This window comes from Chlorocebus sabaeus, chromosome 25, assembly GCF_047675955.1.
Source record: "Chlorocebus sabaeus isolate Y175 chromosome 25, mChlSab1.0.hap1, whole genome shotgun sequence".
NCBI classification, from domain to species: Eukaryota; Metazoa; Chordata; class Mammalia; order Primates; family Cercopithecidae; genus Chlorocebus; species Chlorocebus sabaeus.
In genome coordinates, this window is record NC_132928.1 from 55,331,704 (window position 1) to 55,346,093 (window position 14,390).

Below are 14,390 nucleotides of genomic sequence, written 5' to 3' on the forward strand. Positions count from 1 at the left end.
TTACCACAATCCATCCTAACTGGAAACCCAGGAGTTATTTTTGCCCCATCATCTATTACTAATCCATCACCAAGTCTAATATATCTTATTTTCTCAACCTCTACAAAGTTCATGCACTTCTATCTCAACTGCAACCAACTTTATCCTCCCTAAACCTCTGCAATAGCATCCTAACATTCACTGGACCTACTACAACATATTTCCAATATTGTAGGCAAAATGAAAATAACAAGCAGCTTGATTAAATATTCAGTTGGCCCAGATTGTTTTGTATAATAATTTAACTGTAATATTTTATATAATGATATATAATAATAATTTAACTATAATATTTTAAAGTTTCAGTATCTCTTCCTACACATGCATACACACATACATACACATACTCCTTAAGATTAATAGTCAACAGTTCCCAATGAATACTTTATCATAATATAATCCAACTCCATTGATTCAGTTTCTAGCTGACCCTTAGCCACTTGTTTGGCCAGGCAAATGAAAATGTCTTTTCTCCTCTCTTAACAATTGAAGCACTATTTATCTTTAGAGACTAACATTTAAAAAGAACTGAGTCACTCATAACACTGCTTAACAGCCTTATTTTACTGGTTATCCCAAGTAACAGTACAGCAATTATACTGCATATAGCACCCTATCACTTGAGAGGCACTAATAAATATTAAGCCAGATGCTGCTAGTATATATCTATGACCAGAGAAGATCCAAATAAATAAAACAGAAATTTATAAAAATAATCATTGCTTTCAATATTTCTGATTAAAATGTAACTACACATTGCCATTGCTTTAATACATTAACTGTAGCTATCAGGAACTTGAAAATAGGCAACTGGTTATGATACCAGCTGAACTCTACCCTAGAAACAAGATGGATACCTAATACAATTATTTTTAAAGTAACACATAAATCAAATATCTATTAATCATACAGTAATTGGCTAGGTTTTAATGCATGAATAGAAACTCCACAAGGGCAAGAATCTTTGTCTTCTTTACTTATATATCTTAAGCACCTAGAAGCAGTGCCCTGCATATAAAAGGCATTTAATACATTTTTGGTAAGTGAATAAATATAATTATGAAATGAAATTAATATTTCAATTACAAAAGCTAAACAAAAAAGAATGCTTTTTTAGAAGCAAACATTCTCACTGAATTTAATAGGATGAAAAAAATGCCATGGACTCATCTAGTGGATTTCCTTTGCTTTCAAAGAGGATTTTCTTGAAACTACTTAGGCATGTAAGAACTCTACTTTTAAAGGTGTCTACTGGGGGATAAAATTTCAAAGGGAAAGAGTTATTTCTAACAAAAACAGCAGAAAAAGCAAGAGATGAGGGGGATAAAAGTCATTGAATATGACCACTGAAAAGTCACCAATGGAATTAGAGAAATTTTGATAGGAGGTGGAAGTAGGTGGCTATTAGATACAAGAATATGACACCAGCAGCATGACCCATTTGAAAAAATTCTCTCCAGAAAAGGAAAGAACTACAACTGAAATTAAAAGATGAGGTGGCATCAAGAAAGGTCAGAGATTTCTCCATCCCACAATAATGAGAAGAACTACATACGGAGAAGTTATACGACCTACATTAAGAAATGTTTCAAGAAAAAGGATAGATTAAAGGTCATTATGAAGATGAAAAGCATACAGATTCTGAATACATTTTCCCACTCTGATGATAAGTAATTAAGAGCCATGAAAAATACAATTAAAATGCCTATTAAATAAGTATCAATTTTATCTTATTCAATAAAAGAGAATGACAGATTTGAAGGTGATTTTACTTGATGTAATAATCCAATACCCAATTTTTTTCCTCCAATGTTCACTTAGTCTTTCTGGTTAGAAAATCTTCTTGCATATTCTTCCTGAAAAAAGTTGACTTATGACTAAGTATTCACAGTGAGCACTACCTTTTTTTTGTCTTTAAACTTTTTCAAGTTTTCCATGCATTTCAAAACCTGAAGCAGTTATCCAGATATTATTCTGCCTAATCCCTTAAATAATTTAAATAATAGTTAAATCATCATCATTACCATTCTGAATATATTCAACATATAAAGAAATATTGCTACCACTTTTAGTTTTGGTTTTACAAGTTCTCCCATCACAAATGATTTTTTTTCTCTCTCTCTCTCTCTCTCTCTCAATCTTTCTTTCTTTAGCTCACATGCTTTTTTCATGTAGCTATTTCTTCAATACACCTTTAACTCCAACCTGCTTTAAAGACCTCCAGTACTGAACTTTTTATATAGTCTGTTCTTAGTTTTCTTTTCTATATTATTTTAATTTTTTCTAATGATTTCAAATTAGTATTGAAATATTTTTCCTTTACATCTTTCTGATAGTGTATTTGATTATAAGAATTCTGACTTTATTCATGTTTTGCTTGTTTAATAGAATGATCTAGCTATTTAAGAGTACGTTCAAAATATTTTCAAACACATTTAAAATTTCACTGAGTATATATACGGTCTCCTCACTTTAAAAAATATTTCCACAAAGCACAAAGTGTAGGACTCCACACGACAGGTGCTTTACCTACATAAATCACAAAAAAAGTCTGTATGTAAATGCCTACCTATTTTTCCTGAGACTTAGGAAATCTCTAAATCAAATGTTTCAGAAAGAAATTCTAAGCACAATTAAAAATATTTGGCAATCCTTGTATAAAAGACATAGTAGTTTAAACTTCTATAGTTTAAGCAAATGTTACCCTTTTCATATCATGACATAATTATAATGGCCCAAATAAAAAAATATTTGAATTGTAAAAGATGCAACAAGTTTTCTAAAGGTCTAAGAATCAATTATCTTAGTTTTTAAAAACATTTCCCTCAGACCTTTAAATAATTTCCTCAAGTCCATTAATAAAAATATTATTAGAAATATTTTATTTCTGAAAAAAATGTACACTGAATTTCGGCTGAGAAACTCTGTCAATTCTACCTCAAAAATCTTTTCCCATTTGGAGCCTCCTCTCCGTACACAGGGTCTGTGAGTTTGGTATAAATATCATCAACCCATGCAATTACCTCCCAATTTGCTTCCTGTTAATCAATGTTCTTTCTACTCCAATATTACCTTCCCTCCCCGCCAACAACAACAACAACAACAACAAAAAACAATGGGATCGCAGCTTAAAGAAATTTGTTAGATATTGTCTTTATTGAAGTTGGGCAGTGGGCGCAAGAAGCTTCATTGTATTATTTTATTTCTGTACACATTCAAAAATGTCCATTGCATCTACAATGCTTTCAGAAGGATTTATTGATTATATCACAATTTTCTATTTAAAGGTCTACATGCCTCTATAACATGATAAACCTTGGGGTAGAAACTATGTTTACTCATCTTTAAATCAGCAGTGTCTGTTAAAGTCCCTAAGAAAGAATACATGATTAAGATTTAAAAGTTGAATGAATGAATGAATGAATGAATGAATGAAGTGACTTGTTTTACAGGGAAAAAAGTGGTCAAGAAATGTGAAAACAGTCTCAGTGTTTCAGTAACTTTGTTAAATAATCTCTTATGAGTATGCGTTCCCACCCACATTGATTATAAACCTCAAAGGTAGAAACTACGCTGTTTTCTATGTATCTCTAAGAGCCTAAGATGATGCCTCATAAATTTTCATTGAAGCAAGTAATAAATCTTGCATTTTAGAAACTGAGTGGAGATCTCTATTTGGCTATTTATTTAGTCATCAAAAGATTTTGTTTTCTTATCCACCATACTGCTATTCTCATAATCTCTTTTAAAATCATGACCAGAAGCTTCAAGTACTACCTGGGCAAGAGTATCAATTTTCCTAGTTTATTCATTCACTCACTAGAACTTCTACACGCTCTTATAAAAACTAATCTAGGCCAGGTGCAGTGGCTCACACTTGTAATCCCAGGACTTCGGGAGGCCCAGGCGGGCAGATCACGAGATCAGGAGTTCAAGACCAGCCCGGCCAACACGGTGATACCCCACCTCTACTAAAGACAAAAAAAATTAGCCAGGTGTGGTAGCCCACACCTGTAATCCCAGCTACTCAAGAGGCTGAGGCAGGAGAATCGCTTGAACCTGGGAGGCAGAGGTTGCAGTGAGCCTAGATCGCGCCATTGCACTCCAGCCTGGGTGACAGGGTGAGACTGTCTCAAAAAAAAAAAAAAAAAAAAAAAAAAACTATTCTAGCAAGGTACCTATATTTATAGAAATGGCAGCCTGCCCACCTGGTTAAAAACGTTCTAGCTCTAATGGCCAGGCACGGTGGCTCACACCTGTAATGCCAGCACTTTGGGAGGCCAAAGTAGGTGGATCACCTGAGGTCAGGAGTTCGAGACCATCCTGGCCAACATGGCAAAACCTCGTCTCTACCAAAAATACAAAAATTAGCAGGGCGTGGTAGCACATGCCTGTAAATCCCAGCTACTCGGGAGGCTGAGGCAGAAGAATCACTTAAACCTAGGAGGTGGAGGTTGCAGTGAGTCGAGGTCACCATTGCACTCCAGCCTGGGTAACATAAGTGAAACTCCATCTCAAAAAAAAAAAAAAAAAAGAAAGAAAAGAAAAACAGAAAACACACACACACCCACATGCACTTCTAATTCTAAAACCAGAGTGGTTTAGATTCAAAAACTGGCTCTGTCATTTACTTGACATGATCATGGGCAAATTACTTACTGGCTATGAGATCTTGAGCAAGTTACTTACTTGCTGCCATTATATTTTCTGTATTTTTACACTAGCTACCTAACATAGCTATGCCTCAGTTTTCTTATCTCTAAAATGAAGATATGATAATACCTACCTCAGAGAGCTGCTGCAACAATTAACATGGAGAGTGCTTAGAATAGAACCTGGCACATAGTAAGTGCACCAAACTGTCAGTTATTACCTTTGTAGCCACGCCTCACCTTTCCTTCTGTCACAATGAGCTACCTCTGCTTCCAAATTCAACCCCTCCACTAGTCAACATATACATCTTTTCTTGCCTATTCATCAACTTATCCTATAATTATGTCCTCTTTCTCTGACACTATCAAGTTTTCTCTGTTACATCCTTTCTAACAACATACAAACATGCTATATTGCCCATTTAATAAAAAACTCTCAACCCACATCCACTTACTAATGTGTCCTCATTTCCTATCATCCCTTTATAGCAAAACTATTTTTAAGAGCTATCTATATCTGCTGATTTCCAGTCCAGCTGGGCTTTCATTCCTGCCTCTCCATTGAAACTGTTCTTAAGATCACCAGTGACACCTAAATTGTTGAACCCAGTGGAATTCTAGGCTTCATTGGACTTCACCTATCAGCATTTGATTACTGTCTCCTTCCTGATAGACTTAGTTTACTTGATTTTTATCTTTATTCTCCTCCCACCTCACTGGTTGTGCTTTCTTGGGCTCCTTTGCATGATCCTCCTCATATTTCCAACTCCCAAACACTGGAGTGGTCGAGGGTGCAGTCTTTGGATGATGTCGTCATCTAAACTCACTCCCTAAGTAATCTCACCCATTTCATTCTAACAGCTTTATAAACCGTCTATATACTGATGACTCCCAAACTCATATTTCCTTCCCTATCTTTTCCTTGAACTTAATGTTATATGAAAATGACTAATGGATATAGTCACTTGGATGTCTTAAATGCATCTCAATGTCTCCAAAATCTTGATTTTATCCTCCAAATCTTTCTTCTTCTATATTTGAGTAAACAACAAGTCTTCTAGTAGTTCAAGCCAAAAACTCTGACATCAGTGGCCAGTTATCTATTTTTCTCAGGCCACACAGAAACCAGAAGCAAATACTATCATTAGTCTCTTAAAATATATCCAGAATCTGATCACATGTCACCCTCTGCTACCAGCATGGTGCAAGACATAATTATCTCTCCCCTGGATTATTTACAATAGCATTCCACCTATTCTGCCTGCTTCCATCTTTGTCCCCTTTTAATCCATTTTTCACTGGGCAGTCAGAATAATATTTTTAAAATGTTTAAATTAGAATATCTCACCACGACATGATCAAGACACAAATTATTCAAGTAACATTCCCAGGGTTCAAGATGAAGCCAGATATAAGACAAATGAATCTGTGTATAATCTAATGGAGAATATTACAACTTAGATTTCTTAAAACACTATATAAGATAAAAATAATTAACTACCAAATATAGATCCAAATATAGATATATAAAATGTTCATAAAATTGGACAGAAATCTGTAATGGTGAGAGATATTTCATTCAAAAATTCAGTCAATAAATATGAATTGAGCACCTACTATACTCTAGGAACTGTAGGAGATGTCTCTACAACAACAGTGACTTTAAGGAGGTCATGTGCATTTGACATAACTTTGCAGGATAAGAAGAGAAAAGTTAGTTAAGACAGAGTTACCAATGAGTATGCAAGGTATAATAAAGGAACTGTTGTGACAGGAGAAAAGAACACACTTCAAATAGCCATCTATGTATAAGACATAAATTTCCTTTTTTTCCTCTTTTTTCTTTTTTAGATTTAGTGATACTATTCTTGCTTCAGCACCTACTAGCAGTTAAGACTCTGGGCTTTCTTTCTTTTTTGCCGTTTATTTAAGGCACAATTTATACAGAGTAAAATTCACGTTTTTAGTATACAATTCTGTGAGTTTTGACAAATGCATATAGGTGTGTGACCACCACCATAACCAAGATATAGGATAGTTCCCTCATTTCCCCCATACCCAAATTCCCTGGACCCTCTTGTAGTCAATACCACCAGTCCTTAACAACTACTGACATGCTTCCTATGATGACAGGGTTTCCAGAATATCATACAAATGGAATAACATAGTATTAAGTCACTTGACTTTGGCATATGTCACTTAACATGATACACTTGAGATCCATCAGTTGTGATGTATATCAGTTCATTCTTTTAATTGTTCAGTAGTATTCCACAGAATGAATATACCACAGTTGGTTGATACATTTACTTCTGAAGGACATTTGGGTTGTTTGCAGTTTGGGGTAATTATGAACAAGGCTATCATAAACATTCACATACAGGTTTTAATTTCACCTTGGTAAATACACAGCAGTGGGATTCGAATTGCTGGGTGGTATAAGAAGAGTCTTCAACTTTATAAGAAAATATCATGCTATTTTCCAAAATGGCTGCACCATTTTGCATCTCCACCAGCAACATATGAAAGTTGCAGTTGCTATGTGACGTTTTCAATGTCTCCACATCCTTGCCAACACTTGTTATTATCTGTCTTTGTGATTATTGACATCGTAGTGGGTATGAAGTGGTATCTCACTGTAACTTTGATTGGCATTTCCCTGATGGTTAATGATATTGAGCATCTTTTTATGTGCTACTCGGCCATTTGTATGTCTTCTTTAGAAAATGTCTCTTTAGATTGTGTGGCTCTATTTCTGAACTCTGTTTTCTATGCTACTAATCTCAATGTCTATCATTGTATCAATACTCTTTTGATTACTGTAGTTCTATAGTAAACCTAGAAATCAGGTAATACGTCTTTTCATTGTGTTCTTCATTTTCAACATTGTTTTGGCTATTCTAGTTACTCTGCCTTTCTATATAAATTTTAAAATCAGCTTGTTAGTTGCTACCAAAAAATCTGCTGAGAATTTTATTGAAATTGCACTACTTTTAAGATTAGTTTGGGAATAATTGAAACCTTAACAATATCGAGACTTTCATTCCATGAATATAGTATATATCTTCATTTATTTCTATCTTCCTTGATGTCTTTGATTACTGTTTTCTAGTATGTCAAAGTATATATCTAGCTCACAATTTGTTAGATTTCTGTCTATTTCATGGTTTTCTTTTATGGTGCTTTTTTGTTTCAACATTTCTATTTTCAATTTTTCATTGCCAGTATATAGAAATGAAACTGATGTGCACATATTGATCTTGTATCTTTTAACACTGTAAAACTCATTTATTAGATCTAGGAGTTTTTTGTTTGTTTTGTAGATTCCTTGGGGTTTTCCACACAGACAATCACATCTCTGCAAATAGTCAGTGTTATATTTTCTTTTCCAATCTTGTTTGCCTTTTATTTCTTCTCCTTGCTTATTACACTTGCTAAGACCTCTAGTACTACGTTGAGTAAGACTCATGAGAATAGATATCCCTACCTTATTTCCAGTCTTGGGATCTGACATTCTTAAGTTAGATGTTAGCTGCAGGTTTTTCATAGGTACCTTTTATCAGGTTAAGAAAGCTCTCTTGTATTCCTAGCTCGCTGAGAGATTTTTTTGTTTTTTGGTTTTTTAAAATCATGAATGAATGCTGAATTGTGTCAAATGCTTTTTCTGCATCTATTGAAATGATTATATGGTTTTTCTTCTTTAGCCTATTGATATAAGTGAATAACACTGATTTATTTTCAAATGTCAAAGCAATCTTGATTCCCAAAATACATCCCACATAGTCATGCAACATTATCCTTTTTTAAGTTTACATATTGTTGGATTTGATATGCTAGGACTTCTTGAGGCCTTTTTAGTCTATTCATGAGGGGCACTGGTCTGCAATTTTCTTTTTTGTAATATTTTCATCTGGTTTTAATAGCATGGTAAGCAAATGACATAAATTAGCTGGAAAGTATTGCCTTCTCTTTTATTTTCTGGAAAGTTTATGTAAAATTTATATACTTTTTTCTTCCTTCCTTCTTTCCTTCTCTTTCTTTCCTTCCTTCCTTTTTTCTTTCTTTCTTTTCTTTTCTTTATTTTTTTTCCTTTATTTCCTTCCCTTTCTCTTTCTTTCTCTCTTTCCTTCCTTCTCTTTCCCTTCCTTCCTTCCTTCTTTCTTTCTGCCAGTCTGTCTGTCTGTCTCTCTTTCCTTCTTCCTTTCCTTTCCTCTACTCTACTCTACTCTACTCTACTTTCTGACAGAGTCTTGCTCTGTCAGTGGCTGGAGTGCAGTGGTACAATCCTAGCTCACTGCAACTTCCACCTCCTAGGCTCAGGCAATTCTTGTGCCTCAGCCTCCCAAGTAGCTGAGATTACAGGTGAACACCACCATACCTGACTAATTTTTTTGGTATTTTTGGTAGAGACGGGGTTTCACTATGTTGGCTAGGCTGGTCTCAAACTCATGACCTCAAGTGATCAGCTTGCGTCGGCCTCCCAAAGTGCTGGGATTACAGGCATGAGCCAGTGCACCCAGTCTTATTATTTTTTTCTTAAATATTTGGTAGAATTTGTCAGTTTGGCCTCAAATTTTCTCTACTGAAAACTTTTTAACTATAAATTCAATTTTGTCAACTAATATAGGACTATTCAGGTTATTTATTTCAAGTAAGCTTTGGCAATTTATGACCTTCAAGTGTTTGTTGATTTCACCTAAGCTTCTAAATTTATAGGCAGTGAGTTGCTTATAATATTCTTTTATATCCTTGTAATGTCTGTGGTGATCTGTAATGATGTAGCCTCTTTGATTCTTGTATCTGTGTTTTCTCTCTCGTTTTTCTTGATCAGTCTAGTTAGATGTTTATCATTATCAAATATATTAATCTTTATGAAAATTAGCTTCAGTTTGACTGATTTTCTGTAGTGTTCTTCTCAACTCCATTTATTTCTATTCTTATTTCCTCGCTTCTGCTTGCTTTGGGTTTTTCTCTTTTTTCCTAGTATCTAAAGATAGAAGCTTAGATCATTGACAGACTTGTTTTCTAGTATAATATGCCATGAATTTTAAACCTATTTTGAAATAAGAGCATGCAAAGGCAAAAAAGAAAAGCATAATTTTTTTCTATATTAAATTTTGTTTATCGTTTTAGAATATTAACTGCCACGTAGAACATATTATGAATAAATGATTTAAAATCAAAAGAAACTTGATTGATAAGAAGCCAGTATCTGTCTCTACTTCCCTTCCCAACCATTCTCACCTTACCATTTCTCCCAATAAGCATGTGGACTTTTAACTAAATTTCATCTAAGAATCAAGAAAGTGAGATGTTTGTACATATTCTCTTAAATGAAAGAGCCCAGACTGTTATTGCAAATTCCTCAAGAATGGTGATATAATCCCAAACCATAAAAAGACAATAAAAATTAAGGTATTTTCTCAATCTAAGGGCTAGGAAAAGAAAAACAAAACACACAAAAAAACTTTGCAAACATTATTCCATTTCTGAAAGACAAAGCATGCATACATGAGCAAGTTTATAAAAGCTTCACTGGAAAAATGGAACCCAAAAATGTTAAATAACTTGTACAAGCTACCTATCAAGTTAGCACTACAACTAGAACTCTAATTCAGTTCTGAGTTTTAGCATAATGTATTTTTCCCATTAAATTATATTCCCCTTCCATAGATCTTATCAAGTTGAAATTATTTTGCCTTCGGGAGTAAATTATGGACAAGAAGAAACATCTTATCCAAAGAAAATTAGTTTCTACAATACCTATATATAGATCTCTAAGAGCTCTTTTGTTGATTAATTTCAACTGGAATATAAGGTATTAGTTTTAGGTGTCATGTATTTTGCTATACTAGAAAGAATGAATGTGTTGGGCCGGTAAAAAGTAAGCACCCAATTCTCAGTAATGAGAGATCCAGTAAGAAGGGAGCCCTTGTTTTATGAAGTGACCACAATAGAAGACTATGCCCCTGTTCTTGACCAGAGAATCAGGGAAAAATAAATTCTGGCCAGAGAGTAGAGCTGCCGCAGGAGACACGTTGCTTATTTCTATGGTGCATGGAGGTCCATGTAAATTCCTAAGCCTTCCCCCAGCAAATAACTTGAAGTGAGAAAGAAAGAAACCATGTAATAGTAGAAGCCAAGCTGTGATATCAATGAATATGCTACCATTCTATCCACTGCTATCAATCACATCCATATGGTTGGACCATAAATGTACACTTTCAGACCAAAGATGAAGAAGATTAGGACAAGTTGTTGGTGCTGTTTTTTATTTATTTTTTTCCTTATCAGTGTTCCTAATAAATAAATCTCTATCTAAAAACATTGGGTATTAAGAATGCCTAATTCAATTGACCCAGATAAATGGGTAAATGAAAATTAGGCCCAGCTTCTACCCTTTTGTAGACATTTATCCACTGCCTATCAACTACAAGTCCACCCTTCCGTATTCTGCTCAAAGATATAAAGGCCGAGAATCTGCAGACTACATATCCCAAACTCCCTTACCCACTGGCTTCCAGGTTAGATTCTGCCCATGAGTAATAGACATATACAGGTGGAAGGTAGAAGAATGGAAGAAGGAATTCCATTGCCAGCACCAGCTATACCATAACTCCTGAAAAATACTAATTCTAGCCAGGCCAACAAGTACCAGCACCAATAATGTGGTTCTCCCCACCTGCTCCGATACCCGAGATCTGGATATCTCTTCAGAAGTGTGGAACTAAACAGTTGTCCCCTGTCCTGACAGTTCCTTCTAAACACTAGCTGCTATGAGCATCCTCATAATTCTAAGCAACCAGGATGCAGCCCTCCTCAGAGATTCCTGCGTCAGCTCCTCAGACCTCCTCTGAGTTCCTAGATTCTGGTAACAATATTTCTTTCATTTTATTTCTCCAGTCCTATAGGCCATAGCTGTTTCCTACTACTTGGGTTACTCCAGTCATAATGTCTCCTTTCTGCTCTCTCAAACTTTTAACACATTGTAAGTCAATTATCTGCATTAAAATGCTTCTGTTTTAAAAGTTTAGCATGCTTCCTATTTCCCAGCCTGGACTGAGACTGAAAAAGTCACCTGCCTCTAACTAGAACACACTCTCCCATCTCACTTCCTGCCGCTCTCCATCCCCCATTGAAATTGTCCTAACTCAGGACCATCTAAAAAGAGAACTGTTCATCTTAAAGTAAAGTAAGAGAGTAACCCTAAATAAAACAGATAAAAACATATGAGATAAATTTAGATTTAGGTGGACAATGCTTGCAAATGAGTAAATTAGATCCTGGATATAGTGTGGGGTAAAATTGTATAAGATTTTTGAAATGGACAAAAAGATTACTGAACATCATTTCATTGGAATGGCTGGAACATCTGGGAATTGTGTGACAACACAGAAGTGTGTGCCTTTGTCTTTCACTAGGCTAGTTTACAGCTCTCAACATATATAACATAATGGCAATGCAAAGTTTACTGTCCATAGCTATGCAAAGGATTCCCATTCATGGTAGTGCAAATGAATTGCCAGGTAAAGAAAATAAATCTCTAAATCAACTCCTTATTTTGATTGGCTCTAATACCTTACTGGTGCTCCATGTGAAAATAAAACCTAAAAGCTATTGGAATGGGGAAAAAAAACCAGTAAGTCTTGAGAGAGATGTGACTGCCCAGACTTTGTAGTCTCCCCTGGACTACCTGCATGCATGTAATCTGATATGCTTATTCAACAATAAATTGAATTTCTATGTCTATACTAGTATGGGGAAGTATTTTGTTGGCAGAATTTTTTCATTACACCGACATATGATAGTCCTTTTAAAAAATGTATTTAAAATAAATATAAAGAGTACTTAATATAATAAATATAAACAGAGTACTCTTTTGTAATTCCACATAAAATACATCAAAATTTAAAGTAATAGTTTTAGTCAGAAATAATGAAACAAGCTGTGTCAGTGGTAAAATGAGAAATTCTAAACTATACAGCCTATTTTAGTGGTAATAGACTTGGTTTTAAAAAAATGTAACCCTTTAACAGTAGACATTTAAATGCATTGGCAATATAGCATAAAATTGACTCTGCTAAATGATGTGAAATAATAAGACAAATAATAAGGTCTGAGTGAAATAATAAGACAAAGACATCTTCTAAAAGCAAGTTAAATAAAACCATACTTGGGGGGAAGACCTAGCCAAATATAAAGAGTATCTATAAAATATATTTTAATTTTTAAGTTTTTAAACAACATTAAGATATTAAGATAGATTTTTTAATATTAATCCTTTAAAACCTATTTTAACACACAGATTTTAATACAACAAATTAACATCAACTATGTAAATATAAAATTTTCAGTATGAAAAATAAAATTTTACCATTTTCCTAGCAATTCTCCCCAAGAATACAGGATCTTCTCAGGACAATCCTTAGACACATCACCTGTTCCACTTGAGAGTTCATTATCACTTTCTGCAGAAGAAACGCAAACACCAACAAATCTTTACTTTATATATTACAGTAGATACTTTAAATATCATAAAACAAGAAAAATGACTGTGTCTAATAAAACAATCTTCTTTTTACATTATTACATGCATTGCAAAAATAATGGTAAGAACTTCATTAATCTTCAGTGCCTAGATATTTTAAAAGAACACACTTTTATGAAAATGTCATATACAGTTTACATAACATGAAATTGAAAATACCTATAAATAAATAGCTATATCCAAAGAGTAATGTTTAAAAGGTAGTGGTGGCACAAATTGGTAATTCCTATATGGTGTTCTACTCCACAGATATTCTCAAATTTTATTAATGGGACCAACAAACATAAAAATTAAGGGTCAAACATATATATGTAAATATGACACTGAGAAACATATATGACATGAACACACAAACAACCAGAAATGTTATTTAAAAAAAAAAAAAAAAAAGTTAGGTTTCTTAAGATGTATTCGTAAAAAAATATATATATTTTTTTAACTAGAGGAAAATTGAAATTGGCCTTTTTATATGGCAATTTTACAAAACACCTCAAAATACAAAAGAATATGGGTTGACTTACAGTTTATAATCAGTGGTGAAAATGACCAATACTAAACTCTATAAACCTTTTAAGCAGTAGCAGAGGTAGTAGAGAAAAGAAAGAAAGAACAACAGACACAATTTACCTATTATAAAATATTCTTTGACACAGCACTACATAAGAAAAGGCTGGAGAAATACTATCGGAATAAAATAAGATAGCTGAAAATCTATCTGGCAGGTAACAAGTACCAAACTTCTATCAACACTGTGACAGTACAATAGGGATTGGCATTTAGTGGCTCCCACAGGGATCTGTGTTAAGAACAGTGTTACTTAGCAAACCACAAAATCCAATGATCCAGTATTAATTAGCACACCACAAAATCCAATGATCCGAGTATATGCAACATCAGAAAACATTAATGTAATAAGTAATGGTTTATTTGGCCAGGTTAAAACATGAGGTCATAGCCGTACAAAAAAGATTTGATGACATATTTAATAAAATATAACCAAAATATGTCCACATACAGAGACAAATGTTTCATCATCTTTAAAGCAATACTAGGTAAATAAGAATTGTAAGGGACATTTAATGCAAAAAGTGAACATCATTCTGGTAATTAAAATGAAGGCAAGAAAGTACACACTAGCATGACTGTTCTAG

At 33.9% G+C, this 14,390-nt stretch overlaps 1 protein-coding gene across 5 annotated transcripts in view; it reads right to left on the bottom strand.

Moving 5' to 3' along the window:
- RABGAP1L (RAB GTPase activating protein 1 like) overlaps positions 1 to 14,390 on the bottom strand; it is a 795,491-nt gene that overhangs the window by 571,707 nt on the left and 209,394 nt on the right. For all 5 annotated transcript variants that reach the window (XM_037986171.2, XM_073011765.1, XM_073011766.1 and 2 more), the window contains one exon: positions 13,066 to 13,159. In XM_037986171.2, the coding sequence (XP_037842099.1) occupies positions 13,066 to 13,159 (94 nt within the window). The remainder of the gene's footprint in view (positions 1 to 13,065; positions 13,160 to 14,390) is intronic.